Source organism: Anomaloglossus baeobatrachus, chromosome 2, assembly GCF_048569485.1.
Source record: "Anomaloglossus baeobatrachus isolate aAnoBae1 chromosome 2, aAnoBae1.hap1, whole genome shotgun sequence".
Lineage (NCBI taxonomy): Eukaryota > Metazoa > Chordata > Amphibia > Anura > Aromobatidae > Anomaloglossus > Anomaloglossus baeobatrachus.
Genome location: NC_134354.1, coordinates 227,485,046 through 227,510,704, shown reverse-complemented (window position 1 = coordinate 227,510,704; position 25,659 = coordinate 227,485,046). Strand labels below are relative to the sequence as shown.

Here is a 25,659-nt window from a genome sequence, read left to right as displayed (position 1 = left end):
GTTGACGAGGCAGCTCTGGAAGTGAGCATATCCGACTGCCGCCAGCACTGAGAACGGGTGATTGGTGGGGGTGTCGGATCCCGGCCGATGACACATTGATGACTTATCCTAAGGTTAGGCCATCAATGTAAAAGTAGTGGGCAACCTCTTCAAGACACAGAGTTTAAAAAAAAAACAAAATCAGCTGTCACTTATACATACTTATAAGAAAACACATAGTTTTATCCATTTTAGTAGGGTTGAAAGGTACAGTTGTAAATCGGCGTAGATGCTTATTCCGAAGCCTGCCAAATCAAAACTGCTGATCTATGTACACCACACTTTGTTCTTACAGTACGTGCTTCCCTGACACCAGTCATGCAATAGTTTATCTAATATTATTTATTCTAGGGTTCCTCAGTTTAAGAACTCAATACTAGATATTTATAGACCTGACTTTCTGCACTTTATTAATCTGCATTGCTTGTGCCGATCGTAGTTTAGTCCTGCAGAAGGGCCTGGGCTGCATCTTTGTTTTCTGCACCCCACAGGGTCTTAAATCTCAGCTGTGCTCCCAAAATAGCTTTCAGGAATTGACTCTGTCCATGACTTATTCCCTCCCTGTCCTGTGAGAAGCAACTGAAAGCATATGGAAAACAGATAAAATTAGAAAGAGCCTGATGGCCTTGGAGCAGAGACAGGCAGAGACGACGCGGGGACAGGAAAAGACAGAGAAACGAGGATTAATAGCAGAAATACAGCGGACAAGAACAGTGGATGTAAAGTCCCACAGGATTTGAAGGCTTTAAAGTCCGGATTAGTTATCGCTTATGAGCGAGAGAACTAACCAATGCTGTATCACAATCTGAAGTTCTGCATGGCTGCTGGTAGCTGGTAGCTTCACATAGCACAGAACGTTACTTAATCTGAAACTTTTATGAGGTGGACCTGATGTAACCTTGGGATTGATTTAAAGGGATTGGAAAATATGGGAGTTCCCAGTGGTTCCCACAGCTTTTGGATCTGAGGAGGGCGGCCAGTCAGCAGGAAGGTAATGGCACACTGAGCAGTAATTGAGTGTCTGGGATAAATTGGGAAATCATGGGTACACATATGTTGGTGCAGAGCACTGTCGCATTTCGGAAAAGTACTTTAGAAGTAGAGGTCACCATGAATCAGCTTAATGACGTCTTGGACTTTCTTGCTCTGCCTGTATTTAATAACTGTTTAGTGAACACAGTCTTTATTTTCATCCATTGCTTTGTCTATAACTCTTTTGCTTTGGTATTTTTCTCTATTTGAGTAGTAGAAGTAATATTTGATCGTGTTTGCTCTTCTACTCGTCTAGATGTGACAATCACTATATGCCCTCGGTTTGATAATATGTCTAGTATGGGTCTTTCTATGTTCTTCAAAGTCTTTGCAAGTTTACAGTAGTTTAGTATTTGCAGAGGCAACATGTGAAGATTAGGGTTATCTTTTCTTTTAAACATCTTAGATATAAAGGCCCCTTTACACACTGAGACTTTCTAGCGATCCCACCAGCGATCCCGACCTGGCCGGGATCGCTGGAAAGTCTCTAAACAGTCACTGGTGAGCTGTCAAACAGGCAGATCTGGCTAACGATGCAGCAGCGATACGGACCTGCAGAACGACCTCGCTGGTCGTTGGGGACGTGCCACACAGCAGCTATTTGACGACTCACACCTATGTTAGGGGCATGGTGTTTGGTGCTGAAGCCATCTAGCTGTCCTTTTTACACGCCCCCCTCAGCTCCGATTGGTGATCGCTAGTGCGTTCGTATTGGCGACTTCGAGCTTGGAAAGATTGGCAAAAGTCGCGCTTGTATATCCTTTGTTCCTGAGCTTCTGTTGCTTAGCGGATCTTTGTAGAGTTCTCTGTGCGACGATTCCACACTGGTTTATCTATACAGCATCAATACAGCTTCAATCAAATGATGCTTACCGTATAGGCTTTATAGTATTGCAGACTGGAAAACTCTCTAATGATCCGCAAACCAGCAAGCTCAGGAACAAGGTAGCTTTGAAACAAAGGCCGGAAGCGCTAAAGTTGACTTCTTTTCAGTGAAAGCCGCCCAATCAGAACACAACAGCGACCACCAATCGGAGGTAAGGGGGCGGGAAAGGGAACGCTATAGCACGCCTACGGGTTGGGTGCTAAGTCGCTAACTATGTCATTGTAACTGTGTCAAACACACCAATGCATGCTGCGCAGCGGGAAACAAAGGACCAAAAAATGGTCCTGAACGATTTGTAGCGATCAGCGACCTCACAGCGGGGGCTAGGTGGCTGATGCGTGTCACACACTGCAATGTCGCTGGGGAGGTCGCTATTACGTCACAAAACCGGTGACGTTACAGCGATATCGCTAGCGATGTTGCAGTGTGTAAAGGGGCCTTTACAGTTGTATTTTTGTTTTATTTTTACAATTTTATGTTTTTCCCCTAAATGTCAAAAGTTGGATGTTTTTCCTATAACTTAAGCTTCTTTGGGATCGCGAGTTTTGCAGCGATCTTGACTATTATGACATTACATAAAATCATAGAATCATAGAATTGTAGAGTCGGAAGGGACCTCGGGCCATCGGGTCCAACCCCCTGCGCGTGCAGGTTTTCCTAAATCATCCCAGCGAAACTGCCTACTATTGTGGATGCTAGAATATGGATGCCCATTTGTGCGCTAGGTACCCGACCCATTATGCTGTAAAAAAAAAAAAAAAAAAAAAAAGGTCAATAATGACCACTGTAAAAAGGTTTAGAGGGTCTCATCATGGTCTCATCAATGCATATTGTTCACAATCTACAGTCTAAACGTGAGGAAAACATTTTTTTCCAATGCATATGCATGCAAATGCATGCACTATTCACTGCTGCTGCAAGTCGAAAAATACGCACATATCAATATGAGCTAATTAATAGATTAGTGGAAAAAAAATGATAACCACCACGTTGCGAAAATATAAATAAAGTTTGAGTAGAATCTAGTATATAATTACACAATTATGAAAGGATGAGCACACATGCACTAGTATTGATCTAATGGCGTAATTATCTACTAGGAGATATTAATTATCCATGTTTTTACTAGGACTGATTATATTTTCACCTACCTCTACACTGTAGATCTTTTGTTTCCCTTTTTTGGAGTATTTTTCGCATGACAAACTTACTATGTGCTTTAAGGTCCAGTCACACTAAGCAACTTACCAGCGATCCCAACAACGATAGGGATCGCTGGTAAGTTGCTAGGAGGTTGCTGGTGAGATGTCACACTGCGACGCTCCAGCGATCCCACCAGCAACCTGACCTGGCAGGGATCGCTGGTAAGTTGCTTAGAGGTTGCTGGTGAGAGGTCACACAGTCAGACGCTCCAGCGATCCCACCAGCAACCTGACCTGGCAGGGATCGCTGGAGCGTCGCTACACAAGTTGCTGGTGAGCTCACCAGCAACCAGTGACAAGCCCCCAGCGCAGCGTGGAAGATGCTGCGCTTGGTAACTAAGGTAAATATCGGGTAACCAACCCGATATTTACCTTGGTTACCACCGCACGGAGCTACACGTGCAGAGAGCAGGGAGCAGCGCACACTGAGCGCTGGCTCCTTGCTCTCCTAGTTACAGCACACATCGGGTTAATTACCCAATGTGTGCTGCAGCTAAATGTGCACAGAGCAGGGAGCAGCGCACAATGCTTAGCGCTGGCTCCTTGCTCTCCTAGTTACAGCACACATCGGGTTAATTAACCCGATGTGTGCTGCAGCTACATGTGCACAGAGCAGGAGCCGGCACTGGCAGTGAGAGTGGAGGAGACTGGTATCGAAGGTAAATATCGGGTAACCAAGGACAGGGCTTCTTGGTTACCCGATGTTTACATTGGTTACCAGCCTCCGCAGAAGCCGGCTCCTGCTGCCTGCACATTTAGTTGTTGCTGTCTCGCTGTCACACACAGCGATCTGTGCTTCACAGCGGGACAGCAACAACTAAAAAATGGCCCAGGACATTCAGCAACAACCAACGACCTCACAGCAGGGGCCAGGTTGTTGCTGGATGTCACACACAGCAACATCGCTAGCAACGTCACAAAAGTTGTTCGTTAGCAGCGATGTTGCTAGCGATGTTGCTTAGTGTGACGGGGCCTTTAGACATCCATTTGCTAGATTGTGAGTGAATACATTGTGTATGGGAGCGGAAAATGACTCCGTAGCCAAAATGTCCACAAACCTAGCCAATAAAATTTCATTGGACGGTCCTTTGGTCACATTGTTGAATTGTTTTCCGCTTAGTAGAATAAGGAAGGTCATCTTTTTTTTTTCTTCCAGATATAAACTGTCTCAAACGTGTTTGAAAGTTACCAATCACCCTTTTGTGTAAAGCTGGCCTTACCCATTAGATGGCTGTCGGCTGACATCCATCTCTGCCGACACTCCCATACACAGGAGCGCTAGCCAAGGGCTCATGTGTTCTCTATTAGAAATCCACCAACTCACACATTGGCCGGTAGCTTCTCTCTGAGAGAACAATATGATGGGCAGTCTGAAATCGGACGTGTCTGATTGACATCTCCTGACCATCAGAAGGCCAGCTTCCCGTACACATAGAATTTTGGACGACCTGTCGATATCGGTGTGCTCAGCCAAAATCAGTCTAATGTATATGGGAGCCTCAAAATTATAGAAGTGGTCTTATGTTTTTGATTTGGTAGAGTAGTCCACTTGGCAGATCCCTAAAAGTTTAGAATTTTTACATAAATTGTTTTTTTCATTTTTGTTTTTCTGGACGTGTTCTGAATACACAGACATAGGACCATTTGTGAGCTTGTGGGAGTTGCCCAGCTCTCCATTCATTAGTTTTTAGGTCAAAAGCTGAAACCGTTTTTTCATTGGATGCTTATTTACTTCTCCTGAATACTTAATTTCAACACAACCGTTATATCCAGAATTTCGAGTATTCCGTAGTGTCTATGGAAAAATACTTCTTCACCCATTGACCTTTAGACTGTTCATGTGAAATGGGCCTTTTTCTTACTGATTAATACACTCCTAGCTCTTAGTGATTTGCTGGTGATTGAGAGGTTGTGTTACTTTTTCTTGCCAGTCATGATTTGCTAAAGATCTATATTATTACATATTATCTACTCATGGTAGACATACTGAGCGGCCTTTTTACACTGGCTTGTTGCCCAGCGTGCAAAATGTCAAAGGATCAAATGAGAAGCAATAAAATGCTTCTTTGGCGTTCACAGCTTCTTTTTCTTGTATTAATATATTTATTATATTTTGTTTTAACAATAAAACCAAGAGTAAAATAAAAAAAGCAAATATTTTTAGAAATCATTAGAAAAATCATTAAAAATAAAAAATGGAATAGTATATAAAGTGGAGTGGGTAATTTGTGGTACACATGGCATAACTTTTTTTTTTTCACACACACAATAAAGAAGTAAAGCAATTGATATAGATATGAGGTATTACATCATGGTATGCAATTATCCAAAAACATAGAAAAAAATGCTTGACATTAGTAGATGTGCCTGTGTTATCCATGGGTCCTACATCCTCAAAAATGTATCTTGAGTGTCATAAATATAGTGGAGAAAGTGGGTGATCTGCACTGCTGGTTTCGAATCCACAGTGAAAAAGCCAATATGTGGTATCAGGGTGTCTATGCAGTGTTATTTTCAACGTGTTTCAACTTGAACAAGCTTCTTCAAGGGTCAACTATTGTGGTTCTCCTGAAGACGTAGAACATGATAGGAATAAAACCACATAGACACTCTGATATTGGACTTTTATTGTGGATATGAAACAAGCAGCGTCGATCACCCACTTTCTCCACTGTATTTGCTACCACATTGGGGCCTCCAATCTGTTGGGGATGCATTCTCTCTTTTCAACTAAGGTGACCACACAACCCGACAATGTGAGCAGCATTGCTCTCACTATAATACTGGATTATTGGATGAAGTTCTATTGTGCTGGAATTGTCCCCTCCAGTTTCTTCATCCTGAGCTATCATGTAAGATACTGGTGAGTTGTTTACTGATCATAAAATTATCTATTGGGATAAAAATTCCCGGTACGGTATGTGTATTTTGTTTTACAAAGCATGAGCTATTGTCTGGAGCATAAATGACCATTGCATCTTTTAAACATACACAAAAGTTCTCATTTGCCCTCTGTAATCCATTAATTCTCCTGGAAATGGTCCTGATCCTGCCACCCCAGGAGAGGACCGTATTCCTAACATTCATCCAGGCAGCTGAACTGGTTTATCGTGATGACAGATCTGCTTCTCTAACATGTCTCTAACCGTAGTATAAAGTGATAGTGTACAGCGAGCTATATATTAGTATATATAATACTTTATCGCCCTTCCCAGCATCCATCATTCAGTATTGTGCATATTATGCCGAGGACTGTTCCACATCTGCTTGCACATGGGATAATACATGGCTGTGGTTTTGCTCTACTCATACATTTATAAAGCTGCGTAATGATCTGCTAGAACTGCAATTATTATTACATTTATGGCTTCCATGTGTTCTGCGTGTTTCCTTCCTGGCTTCTATGAAGTCCACATGTCTATGTAACTACATCAGGGCTACAAATTGAATTGTGTCTATAAACGTGAAACATTTGTTCAGATTTATGTGGGGAATCTGCAGTCACCAGACGTTCTGGGATCTACAGAAAAAGCTGGACTTTGTCTACATCAACATGAGAAATAAGGCATTTTATGATATTTTATGGCACGTCTATTGCTGAATTACTACTATATTCACTGTATCATGTTGGAGACACCTGTGCTTTACCTGCCTTTTATTTTCCTGCGCAGGATCTGTTTTCCAGTCCAGATAAACCACCTGCCACGAGAGACTCTTCTCACAATTACACTGTATGCGGTGCCAGTCCCCCCTCCTGGGAGCTCCTCCGAAGCCAGCAAGCAGCGACGAAACCCTCAGCCGCTGGGCTGGGTCACCACTCCCCTGTTCAACTTTAGGCAGTACGTGCTTAGTATTATCCTTCATTCAACACTCACATTCATCCTAATACTTAGATCTGGCGTCCCTGGGACATGCCCTCCGTTTCACCCGACAAACTAATAGGAGTTATATTAATGGATTGAAATGACTAATTTCATCTTGGGGCATAATGACTGACAAATATTAGAGTGATCCACTTTTAGTTTTTTTTATAAAGGTCCCATGAAAATTTGTGTCCAGTCTTCCGCTGTATTCTATGAAATGTTTTATTCGCCACCAAGGAAACACTATATGGTGCTCATTGAAATCAGTATTCTGCCCATGTGATGCATGGATATGAGACATTTCTCTTAGCTGTTCTCTACAGATCTACTCTGGCTAGATAGATCCTAAACAAAGAGCAGGCAAGTCTGCAGGCACTGGATCATGACCGTGTGCGGTGCACACTATGTCTTCATTACACGATATTGTTGGGGCAAGTGACTGCATTTATGCGATTTACATACATGTGGTCGCGTGCCAACTCAGCTCTTCCAGCTTCTTACGCTAGAAGTGAATTGATACAAGCTGAACAGATTTAGATGGCGGCACATGACTGCATGTATGCAAGCTGCATATATGTGGACGTGATGCTCACTTGTATCGGCAATATCAGGGCATCAAGAAAATGTGCGTATTGCACGCTGTCAGTTCTGCCCAATTCATCATTGCCTGAATACCTGTTTTGTGAGCTTTGCGCCTTTTTTTTTCGTGTACCCACCTCATTATTCTATTTGAGCCTTTTTTGAAGTCTATTTTATATGTTCTCGCCTGCTTTTTTTGTTTGTTTTTTTTTCCTGCATTTTGCGAGCGAATTTAGCATTTCTAGATGTTGTAGGTTGATTTAAGAATTGTTTTTAAAAAAAAAAACAAAATGTAAAATTCAGCGCAATTTAGTCCCAGTCTCCCTGTGGTGTATTTAAGTATGCCCAAGTTGTTGCCCAATATTCACAATTTATGGTACCAAAGTGGCAGAAGTAGTTCAAGACCGGAAAAAGCCAGTTTTGACATTGTGCCAAATTTATGAATCGCATGCAGAATATAGTCTATCCTAATAATTGGAGATTTACGGTTCATTCTCACAGATCAATAGAATATATCATACAACGATAAAATATAACTTTTATTCATGTATAATACTATCAAATCTGCAAGTGCTGCTAGTATCATATGCAAAACAGTGCAAAAAACATATAAAGTACATAAAGCGTAGCTCTCATCTGTTTGTTGGTAGAGGAGGATTACTCTGTTTGTCAGGTAGCAGAGCTTAAAGGGAAGGTGTCGTAAAAAAAAATAAAAAAAATCAATAACTGAAAATATAAAGTATTAATGTTTTGTTTAAATATTAAAATTTGTTTTTAATTGAGCAAAATATACTTTTTTTTTTTTAAAAAATGATATTTTCCACTCTTAACCACTAGGGGGAGAAGCTGCTGAAATCCTACAGAAATCCTACTGTAGAAATAGCTCACATTACAGCTGCAGTAAAAGTGGGCAGAAATCTGCTCTCCTGTGTGTGATGTCACAGCTCCCCCTCCCAATCTGGGTGTTTCCAAAAGGATAAGGGAAGATGAAGTTTAGGATCACACTGCGGAGCTATTTTGCTGGTGACCGCAAAGTAATCCTAATGTGTCACTTAGGACAGCTGCATAGTGCTCCACTGTATCCCAATGCCCCACTATATCCAGTGCCCCTATATAATGTGCTACATAGTGCTCCACTGTATCCCAATACCCCACTGTATACTGTGCTGCTGGCCGGGATTGGATTGGAGGTCTAGGTGACATGCGTCGAGGAGGAGTGATCTGCAGCCTCAGCGGCACTGCACTACAGAAGTCACGCCATGATCACCGCTTTCAGCCGCATGCACTCTCCTTAGACCTGTGCCAGAGGCCTCAGGTGAGCACACGTGGGGGAGGGGGGGTGAGCGGCAGAAGTGGCTGGTGGCAAGCAGTGGGGTAGGGGATGGTGAGCGACGGGGTGGTGGTGAGTGACAGAGTGGATGGTGGGCGGGGGAGGGGGTGGTGAGTGATGGAGGTGAGCAGGGCAGGGGGTGGTGAGCGACGGAGTGGAGGGTTAGCGGGGTGGAGAGCAGCTAGGATCAGTTACGGTGCAATTGCAATCACCGCAGATACTCACCACAGCCACAGCGAGTGACTGGGAAAGTACAGCACACAGCATACGCTGCGAGCTGGAGATCTATTCCCTCTGCTGTGATCTAGACAGCCCAGGGGGAATTTCCAGTACACAGTAGATGCTGTTTCTGTGTTAAAATATAGGGTCGCAGCCCGACAACGGTTTTCTATGCAAAGGAAGCTTCCGTATTTGAGGTGAGTAACTGTCGTTACTCACAGCAAATCCAAGATGGTGGCCCTCAGTGTTTCAGTAAAACTAGAATTAAATAAAAACAAAATAAATAGTGAATTTAATTTTGTATTAAAAATACTTTATTTCATAATCACTTATTAATACAAAAATAAAAAAACGTGACACCTTAGTTTACCTTTAATTCCTATAGGGGAGATATTCTTCAAAGCCCCATGTGCCCCATGCATAGCTTCCGCACCTAGGTGTTGTGCTGGCTACCTTCAAAAGAGTAGCCGTCGAGATGCGGTTTTTCCTTAATGTGCAGGAATTCATCAAAGGAGTATAGATGTCCCCTTCTTCTTTTGGTTGTGCAAACACCATGCAAGCCCACTTGAGTTTTTGCCATTGAAGACTCACATTAACTCCTTCATCTATACTCCCCTGATGAATCCTGCACATTGAAGAGGAAACTCGTTGGGTGTTCTATTCTGGGTGCTGGCATTGTCAGGGTGGAAGCTATGCATGGGGCATAAACGGATATGAAGAATACTACCCCTATAGGAATTAAGCTCTCATTCCTAACTTAGAGTAATTCCCCTTTAGCAACAAAAGGGTAAGATCTACTCTGTTTTATGCACTTTGTGTTTTTTGCACATGGTTCCAGCAGCTCTTAGTCACTGTAATCACTTTAGTCACCATGTTGATGAATTTGATGCCAAAAATGGCAATGAATACCTCAAGACAAACAAGGACAGTGGCTTAAAAAAAAAAAAGACAAATGATGAATCGGGGCCACAGAGTTTTAACAGACTGGCTCTCAAACCTAGACAACCTGTCATGATTAAGGCTATGTGCGCACGTAGCGTTTGTCCCTGCAGAAATTTCTGCAGCGATTTGAACAGCACACGTGCGCTTCAAATCGCTGCAGAAAGAGTCCGTAATGAAAAAAAAAAAAAAGCCGATTCCATGCGCTCTGACTGCAGCCCCTCCCATAGACAGAGCGGGCGCTGCATGCAGAGCGCAGGAAAGAAGTGACATGTCACTTCTTAGAACACGCGCTTCGGGCAGCAGCCGAAGCGCTGTGCTCTAATACGCCACGTGTGCACATCTCCTGCATAATCTTAATAGATTATGATGGGGACGCAGGACGCATGCAGTTACGCTGCGGTGCAGATCGCAGCGTAACTGCATGCAAATACGCAACGTGCGCACATAGCCTAAGGCTGCTACCCAGGGACAGGGGACTACTCTCACCCTGTACGCTAGAGTTCCCTGACTTGCCCTCAAGCCACGGGTATGCTTGAAGGTAGTGAGGCGTGACTCCCCCGACCTGTTCTTGGCTCCTACCTGGATCCTGATCTAGAGACCCCTACCTGTTCTGCGGGACGCCTCCAGGGGACAACACCAAAAATAAAATAAAACTACAATCGCTTCTGCAAACTACTCCTTGTTTGCAGAAGGCTACTGGAACTGGGATATGGCACACACACACACACACACACACACACACACACACACACACACACACACACACACACACACACACACACACACACACACACACACACACACACACACACACACACACACACTAAACTGAGGAAAGAAAATAACCAGCCCTGTGTGAAGGATGCTGGGACCTTTCAAAGGCCCAGCCTAATAAGTAACTTAGAGCACCTGAGGGAATGCCTCCAAGCAAACTTGCAAAAGAAACATTAACCCTCAGATGCTAAAAGGAAAAACATCCATTTAAATGAGGACGAGCCTCGCTGGAAAAAGACCAGCGTGACACAACCTCTCTTCAACTTTGGATGTCATTACTGCATAATTTACAAAAGTGTATGAAAATCAGAAAATCCATTTAAAAAATAGAATTCTGCAAATAAGAGTAATGGTGGGATGTCTTGGATGGATCTGGCTACCCAGAGGAGATCCATTGGACACAGGCACTAACATGTTAGGAGAGCCATGGGTTGATGAAGTTCAACAGTGGACAATCACACTAGTGGATCACTTATTGTTCAGGTTTCTGAGATTTTGGGGTTACTTCTCAACTTATCTATTAATCTGCAATGATATAATTCATAAATTCTCCTAAAGATTGTTATCTCTGTAATAAACTCTTCATATGTGAAACACTCTGCAGTTGTTGAGCTTCTTCCTAGGCTTTATGATACAGGCTTATGTTTCACTAACATATTTTTTTTCTTTCGATCTCTTTAAGACTTTTAACCTGTGGTCGTCGTTTACTTGGTCTCTGGCCAACCACAAAACATGGTAGCACTAGCTTCAGTACACCAAATGTGAACCAACCGGACAGCACCATTCTTCAGGTAACATTGATATATGTGTAACCAAGACACTTGGTATTTGTACTCTTATTGTTGTAAGTTATCTTTTATTTGGCATTTTGATCCTCTTCTTCTTAAAATTTGGAAAACTTTCTTTGCAACATTTTCCAGGTTTTGTTATGACATTTTTGTAAAACTTGTAACGTGTTTACTTCTATTGTAAATAGTTGTGGTTGAGTAGATTGATTTTTGTATATCTTTGTGGGCTCACAGCTTTTTCATAACGACTTCACAATTTGATCACAGTATATCTATTAGTAGGGTAGAACTGTTCAGTTTCATTTATACGTGAGTTTATATCAATAATCATTGTTATTAATACACGCGTATAAATCAAACTGAACAGTTTTAACATGTCTACAGTGTTTTTATCTAGCTGGACAACTGCTTTAATGTGAAACTGAACATTTAAACATAGAAGAAAGAAATGGAGTGCAACTGTCGCAAGGCTTAAAGGAGTTGTCCAGCCAAATAAAAACACTTTGGACAAGTTTAAATTTGAAATGAATACAACTTACTAATATACTTTCATTAAAGGATAGGTGATAACTTGCTGATCGGTGGAGGTCCCACCTGCTGAAACCCACACCAATCTGGAATTCTGGATTGAGCCCCTTCTGAGTGGAGCAGTGGGTGAGTATTTGGGCCACCTCTCCATTCATTCTCTATGGAACTGCTGGAAAAAACAAGTATTTTACATGGCAAGCTTGAGCAGTCCCATCAAGAACGAGTGGAGCGGGGATGTGCCACTGCACCATTTATACAGTAAAGGGGGCTTTACACGCTACGACATCGCTAATGCGAACTCGTTGGGGTCACAGAATTGGTGACGCACATCCGGCCGCATTAGCGATGTCGTTGCGTGTGACACCTATGAGCGATTTTGCATCGTTGCAAAAACGTGCAAAATCGCTCATCGGTGACATGGGGGTCCATTCTCAAAAATCGTTACTGCAGCAGTAACGAGGTTGTTCCTCGTTCCTGCGGCAGCACACATCGCTGCGTGTGACACCGCAGGAACGAGGAAGCTCTCCTTACCTGCCTCCCGGCCGCTATGCGGAGGGAAGGAGGTGGGCGGGATGTTCATCTCCGCCCCTCCGCTTCTATTGGGCGGCGGTTCAGTGACGCAGCTGTGACGTCGCTGTGACGCTGAACGAACCGCCCCCTTAGAAAGGAGGCGGTTCGCCGATCACAGCGACGTCGCCGGGCAGGTAAGTATGTGTGACATGTCTTGGCGATGTTGTGCGGCACGGGCAGCGATTTGCCCGTGTCACACAACAGATGGGGGCGGGTACCCACGCTAGCGATATCGGTACCGATATCGCAGCGTGTAAAGTAGCCTTAAGTGTTGGGAATTGTTGCAGTTGGACCCTCATCAAGTTTTCCTTTCTCCTCTTATACCGGTCTGTGTTTCATGATTATTGTACTTGTTTGTATAATGTACACCTCTTTTCACTTGTCAAGTGCCATGGAATCAATGGAGCTCTAATAATGTTTGCACTATATGTATCTCCTCTGGTGTCTTGCTATCAGCACTACTTTACTTCTACCTACGCTCTGACGCTGAAGAAAGCTCTCTCCCGATGTTGCTAGTCTATGAAGGAAGCTGTTTAGCCATCCCTTTCCTCCATGACTGCTAATAAAGAGACGGAGGGGCTGGGGGTGATCTTTGGATATATTTTTTATTAGACTTGCAGCTAGAGTATTTACCTCCTCTTGCATATTAATTTATTCAATATTATATTCGTATAAGAGCGTTAAGTGGATCTACCACTCCCTTCTCCATCATGTTGAGCTATGCAGTTACTTGATTGGTGGGGTCCTACTGAAGGAACCTTGTCAATTCTAAGTATAATGGGACTGATTTAGCGCTGTGGCCCTTTCTCAGTTTTTCACTGCATAGTAAGATTCCCAGCCATCACATATCAGACACAGGGGGGTAAACCAAAAGAAATCAAAAACACTCCCACCAAAATCCGTTTCTGTTAGTCCCTTTGCAATTTATTCAGTATATCACAAAAGTGAGTACATCCCTCACATTTTTGTAAGTATTTTGTTATATCTTTTCATGAGGCAACATTGAAGATATGACACTTTGATACAGTATAATGTAGTCAGTGTACAGCTTGTATAACAGTGTAAATTTGCTGTGCCCTCTAAATAACGCAACACAGTCATTAATGGAGAAGACACTGATTGGTAAATATATGAACACATATACGATATATACCATGCCTTTTTCAAAGGAATTAAAATATATATATATATATATATATATACGGTATGTATATATATATAATCTCTGTATATAAATAAATAAATAAATAAATATATATATTTATTTATACACAGATATATATCTGTATATAAATATATCCCTGTATATGAATATATAATCTGTATATAAATAAATATATATACTGTATATATTAGGGGGACCGCAAAAAATCGATGTCGGAATTTTGTCCGTCTGGACCCCACAAAACGATTCCCCTTTCCAGATATTGAGAGAGCCAAAATTTGAGCTCGATCAAACGACGTTAACCCGTGCCGCTCGTCGCTCAAAGTTTGAAAAAAATCCAAATTTTTGGTCAAAAAGCTGACATATGGAGCCATAACTCCAGAACAGTAAATAATAAAAACACGCTTAATATCTCAAAAGAAAGCTAATGTTGTTCTTCAAAATTTATATTTTATACATAATTGTTGTTATTTTTAGTGAAACTGAGTTACAACAGCTTATAGCCCCAAGAACGTGACCTGGTATCACTAGGAGCATACTTTGTATATTTTGTTAAGTGATACATTTTGGGTTTTTTTGGTATATTTTTGAGTTTAAAGACATCCCCCCCCCCCATTGAGATCCGGTCACCCTAGTATATATATGTATATATATATAATATATATGTGTGTGTGTATATATAAATATATATATATATATATATATATATATATATATATATATACATATATATACATAAATGCTGGTGCTACGTTGACAACTTCAAATATTCATAATGATAAACCTCTTTCGTTAAAGGTTTCTCCAGTAAAAGTAAGTCATCACCTACCCACAGGATTGGTAATAATTAATGTTGGGACCCAGACCAGTTGGCATTAGAGTGGAGCATTAGTGCATATGCTGGACTGTAGCTGCATTCATTCCTTACGGGGATACAAAGCGCTGCGCTTATAATTTTTCGGCAGCCCCATTGAGAATGAATGGAAGAGTGGCAGTCGGGCATTTAACATGCTATTTCATTTATTTTTGTAGGAGGGGGAGTATTGTCCTCTGTTTTTCAGATTATTTCGGACACCCTCTGATCTGTTAACTATCTGTCCTATGGATGGGATTTCACTTGACAACTCCTTTTAACCCTTTAAAGACCATAAGTTGATTTCGTTGTATTAGTTTCGGTTTAAAACTGAGTCAAATATGTCCCCTGATCCTCAAAGTATTAATGGAATCATTAACATTTGTGTTATTGGCAAATAGTCAGTGTCTGTCTTTAATCTTTCATGCTGCTGTTAGCCAGCGTGTATACTGGGATCCTTCCATAGCCCTGTGTATTGGCTTCTACAATTTCCTAGAAAATGTGTCCTTAATTTACTTTTTTCCTTCAATTAATGTCCTTGAAAAATTGGACAATTGAACAATATCTGTGTTTGTTTTCTAAGTTTCACCAAATTGCCAATTGCCACATGATACATGCTCCCCTTTTTTATGGATTTAAATAGGTGAGAACAGTAAGAATACTAATACGCGTCAATATTACCATTTCATTATACTACATTACATTGTGTCCTCTTATTCTGCAGCCTTTGGAATATCATTGGATCATCCATGAATGTGCGAGTACTGCCCAATAGGTTTACTTACCCACTGAGTTTTTTTTATATTGCTTAGGGAACCTGTCAGGTCCAATATGTACCCAGAACCACGAGCATTTGTGTGTATATTGCTAATCCCTTCCTAACCGTGCCTGCGTATAATAGCATAGATAAAGAGATCTTTAGAAATCGTATTTCTAGAGATCCTTTATGATATGCTAATGAGCGCAGGGACTAGACACAAGGGCATTAGTTCCCCTGGCTAGTCGGCACCTTAGCATGTTAGCGCATGACCGCTGGGTGGACGAGTCCTTGATTCAAACCTATAAAGTACGCATGTCCAAACGTCCAGGAACATGCGCACTGAGCTGAAATCAGGACTTCGACGCGATGGCAGCAGAGAGGTGAGCGCGACCATCCTCTGACGCCGCGAATTCATTAGCATGTTAGCACACCTACAGGCGTGTACTAACATGCTAATGTGCGCCAACTAGCCGAGGGAAATAACGCCAGATCGCTGGCCTCATTAGCATATCATAAAGGATCTTTAGAAATACCTTTTCTAAAGATCCCTTTATCTATGCTACTATATGTTGGGGCAGTTAAGCCACCGTTACACATAGCGATGTCGTTAGCGAGATTGCTGAAACGTCACAGGTTTTGTGACGCAATGGCTACCTCGTTAGTGATCTCGCTACGTGTGACACATATAAGTGACCAGCCCCCAGCTGCGATATCTCCGATCGTACCTGAATGTCCTGGTTCATTTTTTGATCGTTGGTGTCCCGCTGGGCAGCATACATCACTGTGTTTGACACCATAACAACGACGAGCATCCTCGTTGACGTGGTCTGCCGAGGTCTGAGTCGTCAGAATAGCTGCTGTGTGACAGGGTCCCAACGACCGCCGAGGTCGTTATATGGATCGCCGTATCGTTGCTGCATCGTTAATTAGATCTGCCTGTTTGCCAGCTCACTAGCAACCATGTAGCGATGTACCAGCGATCCTCACCAGGTCGTATCGTTGTCGGGATCGCTGGAACGTCTCTACACTTAACGGGACCCTTAGGCAAGGAATAGGAATATACACACAGAACTGCTCGTGGTTCTGGGTGCATATAGCACCTGACAGGTTCCCTTTAAACTGACCCGCAGCGTGCTTGAAATCTGCAACGTCGATTTCTCGTTGATTTTTAATGTCCGGTCAGTGAGACCTACTATCATATATAGTACGATGAATATGTCCTTTCCCTTTTCTCTGATTTCTTAAGGTCATAAACGTCTTCCCCCCCCCCAATACAAAAATAATAATTGAGCCAAAAATACCTATTGGTGCTGGTCCTTGGTCTACAGGTTGGGGTTAAAGAAAGGCTGTATGTGCCACGTCTTCCACTTCTAGTATTTGAAATAGAGCAGCATTTCTCTGGATTAAGAAAAAGGGAAAAAGAATGAATATAAAACAGCTGCTAATGTTGATTTTTGCCAGGAAACTTTAGAGAGTGAAAGAACTTTTGAGTATAATAATAGAGACTTTCTTTTGTGAAATCAGACTTTTCTTACCATAAAACCAGTCTGCTCTTCTTTAACCCCTGAATTACTGGTGTAAGGTAGGAAAATGCCATTGGTATGTGTTATCTTAGGATGGAACATAAATTAGACATTAATGGCCGTATATTCAGTTATTTAGAGAGCACACCAAATTTACTATGTAAGGCTTTGTTCACACAGGGCGTTTTTGCAGTGTTTTTTAGCTGCAGATTTGCCTTTGTTTTATGCAAATCCATGCTAATCAAATATTCCTTTTTACATACACATATACACACACACACACACACACACACACACACACACACACGCCCGCGTCAGGATTTTTTCCAGACAGTTGTGTGAACCACCTCCGTTTTTGCTGCGTCATGAAAATAATGAACATGTCAATTCTTTTCAGTGCTTTTGCCACGGGTTTTTCAACCTAGTGACAGGTGGACTCACAGGTACTCTGGATCAACGCGTCTAACTGGGTTAATAAAAAACCTGGTTCCAGCCCGGAATTGATCCATGGCATCTGGCCGTTACTTAAAAATGGTGGTGGGGATAGGGGGATTAGAGCAAGCGCGCTATATTTACCAAATCACCGGCGCGGCTGTACGCTCCCGCAGCTCCTCCACTTCCCCGCTCATTACATATTCACTGCTTTCATTTGTGATTGGTTGCAGTCAGATGCGCTCCCAGCATCTGACTGCAACCAATCACAGACCTGGTCTGCGGCTCTAGCGTAGAGAATGAGTGTGCCACTCATTCAGCGGTGACCTCACTCAGGCTATTTACGGTCACAGGTATCGCCAGATGTGACCATGAATGACCTGAGTGAAGTGACCGCTGATTATGCGGCTCATTCATCCTCTGGAACTCACAGCGCGCAGTCCTGTTCTATGGCCGCTTACTGCGATCTTCAGATGTAGCAGAGCTGAATCACCATGGGACCTCGTGTAAATTGTCGGATCTGCAGGGGTGATTATGGGGTTAATAAAGTGGTGAAAGTGGTGGCTTTTTGTATTTTATTTCAAATAAAGGACTTTTTCGATGTTTGTGTTTATTTCTTTTCACTTATTACAGATTGGTGATGGGGGGTGTCTCATAGACGCCTGCCATTACCAATTGAGGGCTTAGTCGCATCTATGAGTTGCGATTAACCCCTTATTACCCCGATTGCCACCACACCAGGGCAATTCGGGAAGAGCCAGTTAAAGTGCTGGGATTGTCGCATCTAATGAATGCAACAATCCTGGGCGGCTGCAGGCTGATATTTTTAGGCTGGTCTCTCCAACCAGAAAATACCAGCCCCCAGCTGTGGGCTTTATCTTGGCTAGGTATCAAAATTGGGGGGGACTGCACACGGTTTTTTTATTATTATATATTTAAATAATTAAAATACAGCATAGGGTCCCTCTTATTTTAATACACAGCCAAGATAAGCACACAGCTGGGAGCTACAGCCTGTAGCTGCAGGCTTTACCTGTGATGGGTATCAGAATATGGGTGGACCCTACGTCATTTTGTTTTTTAAATTTATTACTGTACGATAGATCCGCAGACTCCAGTAGGGGGGGCTAGGCAGTGAATATGCATTAGGCTAATGAGCGGCACCAGAAGTAGGAGGGACTGCGGGAGCAGGTACGGTTGAGCCTAGAATTAGTGGGTTAGCGGGTGTGACCAGCTGGGTTAGTGGACATGAATGGCTTGGTTAGTGAGCTTGGCAATGTTTTCTCCCTTCCACTAAAATCATGCTCCACCCCCCTGCCCCCTGTGATAGGGGCCTGTTGAATGACATCATACCTGGAAGGAGCCCATACACTCTAGCATCTACCAGAGACTGATAACTATAGCGCGCTTGCTTTATTTATTTTTTTTTATTTTTACTACTGGAGTGTTGGATCCAGGTCAATCCCAGCCCAGCACTCTGGTACTTTTGAACCCTTGCTGGTCTTGACATCACAGAAAAAAACAATGTAAAAATGCCACAAAAAACGCACCAAAACCGCAGATGACTCCCAGGAGACAGACATCCTGCCACAAGATCAGATTTTGGTCAGGAAAAGAAAATGCTGCAAAAACGTCCTGTGTGAACATAACCTTATATAAGCTGTACACTGACTACTTTACATTGTATCAAAGTGTCAGATCTGCAGTGCTGTACCGTGAAAGATATAATAAAATATTTACAAAAATCTGAGGGGTGCACTCACTTTTATCACCTTTTTATGTGATGATTATGTATAATATGATCATCCCCTCGTATTATGGGTCAAAATAAATTTCATCTGTCCAGTGTTATCAGATCTTCTGTTAACCCTTATATTTTGATTACAGATCGATTTTCCGACGTCCGCTTTTGATGTCAAATTCACAAAACCTGAAGGTGAAGCTTTTAGCCCCAGATACGATATTTCCAGCTTGTCTGTGGACGATAAAGGCAAATTACGAGAGGCCATGCAGAAGGAGTCTTTATACTGGTAAGCATCAGGGCTTCTCATTGATGAGGGAGTTTTCTTAGTGCTGAATATGTTTATCATTTTTTGGGTTCGTATTTTCCTGCCTTTTAAAGATTCATTAGACCCATGGATATAAAAAGTGTCACGTATCTGAGAAAGCGGAGATGACTTCCACTATCCTTGAGAATCGAGGGCTGCAGTCAGGGGCGTACATAGAAATCATGGGGCCCCATAGCAAAAGTCTGAATGCCCCCCCTCTCTCCCCCGATAAAAAAAAAAACAAAAAACTAAAAATTACAATAAAATATTAACATAATCATCATACATGTTACTGGTGACGGCTTATAGTCAGAAATAACACATACTACATAGTGTTACTGAACAACACCCACCATACCAAGGCCAATTATACATTGCAAAATAATTCCACCACACCTTGACCAAATATCACCACATAGTCTGAATATAACCACCGTCCTGTTACTGAGCAAAGGCCACTGCACCAAGACCAGTGGGATCACACTACAATTCCCCAAAAAATCTGCACTATGTAAACTTGGCCTAAAGTAGGGATGTCCTCCTTCGTGCCCCTCACCACACACACAATATACATTTTCACATGTCTCCCCCATATAATGGTAACGATTATGACCCTTTTCATAGCCTTAGGATCTCTAGTAAAACTCTGCAAAGTACAGGGATAATACACACACACACACACACACACACACACACACACACACACACACACTCCGATGGCAAAGCACATGAGCAAAACACACACACTGATGGCACAGCACATGGGTAAAACACACACTGATGGAACAGCACATGGGCAAAACACACACACACACACTTTGATGGCACAGCACATGGGCAAAACACACACAAACACACACAAACACTGATGGCACAGCACATGGGCAAAACAGACACACAGGCATACACACACTGATGGCACAGCACATGGGCAAAACACACACAGACACACACACACACTGATGGCATAGCACATGGGCAAAACACACACACTGATGGAACAGCACATGGGCAAAACACACACTGATGGAACACGACATGGGCAAAACACACACACACACACACACACACGGCAGAGCACATCTCTGCGCTGGCCAGCCTGCAGCTATACAAACAGTGTCGGCACCCAGTGGCGTTAATCAGCTGCTTGGTGCTGGCCCAGGGCATGATACATGAAAGTGAAAACGCAGGCGTTGGTCTGCCTCTATTGGTACACCACTGGCTGCAGTTCTGCCTTGGCTCTGTGTCCCCATTACAGCTTCTCCTTGCACTATGGCTTTCTTCGCTAGGTGCTGTGCAGCTTGACCCATCCAAGTTGTCTAGAACAGCTTGGACTAAGCACATTGCTTTGCAGGGCAGACTTTAAAGAGGCACAGTGCTAAACCACTGCTAAGACCATTTTTTTCTCAGGACCCACCAGTAATAAAGTGAAGATATATCTTAGCGATATTCTACCACTCTGGAATAAGCCATTACACTGAGGGATTTGTTGCACAGCGGGTTTTTAGTGGATATAACATAGAAGTCTGATTTCACAGGCTGATGCATATATAGGTGTATGAGAAATGAAAGGGAACCTTCTTGTCTAAAAACGCAATTTACCTGCAGATATAGGGTTAATTAGAATTTAAAAGCAACAAAGCTGAAGAAAAACAAGACATGGCTGCACATCCAAAAATCATACGTTGATCTAGTGCCGCTAGGCAAAAATTTATATACCTGAACATGAGGTTCTTAGTTTAACATTCTGGTCAGACTGTATGAAGCCCACTGCCACTTCACAGCAAACCTCTGAATGGGTGCCTAACTTATTTGAAGCCTTGAAGGTGAAGGTGCAGCGCAGTGCAACAACCACAGGGACAGTGCACCAACAGGGCAGATGACGTGGTGTCTCCCAACAACCATGCTGCAAGGCTAAGTCCCTATGGCTCCAGGCCCCATTGACACAAAACCACCGCAACAATGGTCGCTACATAGCACTAACCCCCTGTGAAAGGAGCTGTACACTAAAGGTCCAGTCACACATAACGAGATCGTTACTACATCACAGTTTCCGGATCGTTGTTAAATCATTGGTGAGATCGTTGGTGAGATGTCACACAGTCATTTTCCCAACGACTTTAGTAACGATGCAGCGACCTGTATAACGATCTCGTTGGTCGTTGGGACCCTGTCACACAGCAGCTATGTAACGATTCCGACCTCGTATAAGGGCATAGTGTTTGACGCTGTAAGCCACGTAGGCGTGCATATGCGTCACCAATACTGCGTTCTGATTAAGAGGCCGGCCTAGAAGGCAACTTTGTATCGCTTCATCCTTTGTCCCTTTTTGAGCCTTGCTTTGAGGATAGAACCTGCAACTTCAGCTTCGATCTGAAAAGCAAGCAATCAATCGAGAACAAAGTACGAATGAATCTGGGTGTAGTCGCAGGTTTTATTCTCAAAGCAAGGGTCAAAAAGGAACAAAGCATGAAGCGATACCCAATCAGAACGTGGTACTGATCTCAGCGCCAACCAATCGGTGCAGAGGGGGCGCGCAAAAGGTGACGCAACTACACGCCTACGTGTCACACTTTTAAGTTCTCATCTAGGTCATTAACTAGATTGTTGGTAGGTGTAAAACATACAGATCCATCCTGCCCAGCAGGACTCCAACGAGCCAAAAATGGCCCAGGACATTCAGCAACGATCTCACAGCAGGGGGCGAATGGTTGGTACGTGACAAACATAACGAGATCGCTGGTGAAGTCATTGTTTCGTCACAGAAACTGTGACGTAGCAACAATGTCGTTAACAATCTTATGTGTGAAGTGGCCTTTTCCTTCCACAAGCTCCCATTATGTGAACTGAGAGCAAAAAAAGGCAGAACTCCTAATGTTCACGTATATACCGTATTTTTCGGACCATAAGACACACTTTTTTTCCTCCAAATGTTGGGGGAAAGTGGGGGGTGCGTCTTATGGTCTGACTGTGGCTGCGGGGAATGAGGGTGCTGCGGTGGAGCGGGTCATCGGGGGCACGAGCAGGCTTTGGCAGCCTGCCGTGACCATGTGGGCCCGCTCATTTAATATGCATGCCCATCCTCCCACCCATCTCTCAGTGCTGAACCCGGCACTGACAGGTGGGTGGGGTGATGGACAGGGATAAACAGTCGACCCGCATGATCACCCCTGGCAACTGCAGCCTGGAGTGATCATGTGCGGCTGTATTCACTGCCCCCCGCGCATCATCATCAGTGCGGGGGGCAGTGAATCAGTACACATTACTCACCGTTCCCCTGCAGCATCGCGATCTCCTGTCTGTGCCAGTCAGCTGACTTGCGTGGAGACTAGCGGCGCGCACAGGGATGACGTCATCGCTGTGCGCACTTGTCCACGCTGCCGGCACAGACCACCGGAGGACATTGCGATGCTGCAGGGGAACGGGGACGGCTCCACTCAGCGGCGCTGCCGCTGACATAGACGGTAAGAGGAGCAGTGCTGCAGGGAGAGAGGTGAGGTAAGGTGAGTTTATTTTCTTTGTCGCTCCATTGGGAGACCCAGACAATTGGGAGACCCAGACAATTGGGTGTATAGCTTCTGCCTCCGGAGGCCACACAAAGTATTACACTTTAAAAAGTGTAACCCCTCCCCTCTGCCTATACACCCTCCCGTGCATCACGGGCTCCTCAGTTTTATGCTTTGTGTTGAAGGACTTCTGCCGGTGGAGGATTTCAGAACGAGCTCTACAGCTCTGGGAGGCCCAGGCAGGGAATCTGGTGGACACACAACCGCTTGGGGCGGTCGGTAAGCCACACCGGTTACCCGGTGCTGGCCCCCCTTGGTTGCCGAAGTGTGTATATATATATATATATATATATATATATATATATATATATATATATATATATATATATATATATATATATATATATATATATATATATATATATATATATATATATAATATATATTTATATACATTTTCTCTGTTCGGCCGCATTGTTTTGCTTTTGGCTATATACCCTCAGTGATCACTCTCAGAGGAGACTACAGCATGTCGTTCGCAAAGAGCAAGGCTTATTTTGCAACCTGTACCTCTTCTGCGGCTATGTTACCTGCAGGTTCCACCTACCCTCACTGTGTGCAATGCTCGGCCCCTGTGGCACTCACTCAGCCGGAGCCTCGGGCACTGGTGGGACCCTCGGCTCAGGTAGAACCGCCGGCTTCCACTGTCCAGGTGGCAGGGACAGAGTTTGCAGTTTTGGCTGAGAAACTCTGAGTCGCTTTCACAATCCATGGCTCAGTCTATGGACAGATGGTCTGCTAAGATACTAGAAGCCTTGCAGTCCAGATCGGTCACACAGGCCCCGGGCACTGTGAGTTCATCGCCCCCAGGCCCCTCTCGGTCGGTGCAGCAGAGTGCTCCTGGGGTGACACCTAGGTCCCACGGGGAGGACTCCGACACGGACCGCAGTCCCAGACCGGCTAAGCGGGCTCGCTGGGAACCTTCCCCAGCTTCATCACGCTGTTCGGGGTCTCAGCATGAGGACTCTCTGGAGGATGAGGCGGAGGTCGCAGCTCAGGGCTCTGATCCTGACGTTGCTCTCAATCTTGATACACCTGAAGGGGACGCCATAGTAAATGACCTTATAGCGTCCATCAACCAGGTGCTAGATCTTTCTCCCCCAACTCCACCTATAGAGGAGTCGGCTTCACAGCAGGAGAAACACCAGTTTAGGTTTCCCAAACGTACACGGAGTGCGTTTTTCGATCACTCTAACTTCAGAGATGCTGTCCAGAAGCACAGAGCATTTCCGGACAAGCGCTTTACTAAGCGCCTTAATGACACACGTTACCCCTTTCCCCCTGACGTAGTTAAGGGTTGGGCTCAGTGTCCCAAGGTGGATCCTCCAGTCTCTAGACTGGCGGCTAGATCCCGGCATTCATGGCACGGTCTCAAGATCACAGAGCTCTGGCGGCGGACGCATTAGTTCAGGATTGGTCGCAGTTTCGACTGCCTTATGTATTTCCTCCTCTGGCACTGCTGCCCAGAGTGTTGCGCAAGATCAGGTCCGACTGCCGCCGCGCCATCCTCGTCGCTCCAGACTGGCCGAGGAGGTCGTGGTACCCGGATCTGTGGCACCTCACGGTGGGTCAACCGTGGGCACTCCCAGACCGACCAGACTTGCTGTCTCAAGGGCCATTTTTCCATCTGAATTCTGCGGCCCTCAACCTGACTGTGTGGCCATTGAGTCCTGGCTCCTAGCGTCCTCAGGGTTATCTCAAGATGTCATTGCCACTATGAGACAAGCCAGGAAACCAACATCCGCCAAGATCTATCACAGGGCTTGGAGGATCTTCTTATCCTGGTGCTCTGATCGGGGTTTTACCCCCTGGCCGTTTGCCTTACCCACTTTCCTTTCTTTCCTTCAATCCGGAATGGACAAGGGTTTGTCTCTCGGCTCTCTCAAGGGACAAGTATCGGCGCTTTCCGTGTTTTTTCAAAAGCGTCTAGCCAGGCTTCCACAGGTCCGCACGTTCCTGCAGGGAGTTTGCCACATAGTCCCACCTTACAAGCGTCCGCTGGAACCCTGGGATCTTAACAGGGTGCTAACGGCTCTTCAGAAACCACCTTTCGAGCCGATGCGGGATGTCTCTCTATCACGCCTTTCGCAGAAGGTGGCCTTCCTAGTGGCAGTCACATCACTTCGGAGAGTGTCTGAGCTAGCAGCGCTGTCATGCAAAGCCCCCTTCCTGGTGTTTCACCAGGATAAGGTGGTTCTGCGTCCGGTCCCGGAATTTCTCCCTAAAGTGGTATCCCCTTTTCATCTCAATCAGGATATCTCCTTACCTTCCTTTTGCCCTCATCCAGTTCACCAATGTGAAAAGGATTTGCACTTGTTAGATCTCGTGAGAGCACTCTGGCTCTACATTTCTCGCACGGCGCCCCTGCGCCGTTCGGATGCGCTCTTTGTCCTTGTCGCTGGCCAGCGTAAGGGGTCGCAGGCTTCCAAGTCAACCTTGGCTCGGTGGATCAAGGAACCGATTCTTGAAGCCTACCGTTCTTCTGGGCTTCCGATTCCTTCAGGGCTGAAGGCCCATTCTACCAGAGCCGTGGGTGCGTCCTGGGCATTGCGGCACCAGG

General features: G+C 44.2%; 1 protein-coding gene across 2 annotated transcripts in view; it reads left to right on the top strand.

Annotated features, from left to right (window-relative positions):
• The window catches only part of PIK3C2B (phosphatidylinositol-4-phosphate 3-kinase catalytic subunit type 2 beta), a 212,452-nt gene that overhangs the window by 119,941 nt on the left and 66,852 nt on the right, over nt 1-25,659 (top strand). For both annotated transcript variants that reach the window (XM_075335658.1, XM_075335659.1), the window contains 3 exons: nt 6,831-6,998; nt 11,549-11,657; nt 19,373-19,515. In XM_075335658.1, the coding sequence (XP_075191773.1) occupies nt 6,831-6,998; nt 11,549-11,657; nt 19,373-19,515 (420 nt within the window). The remainder of the gene's footprint in view (nt 1-6,830; nt 6,999-11,548; nt 11,658-19,372; nt 19,516-25,659) is intronic.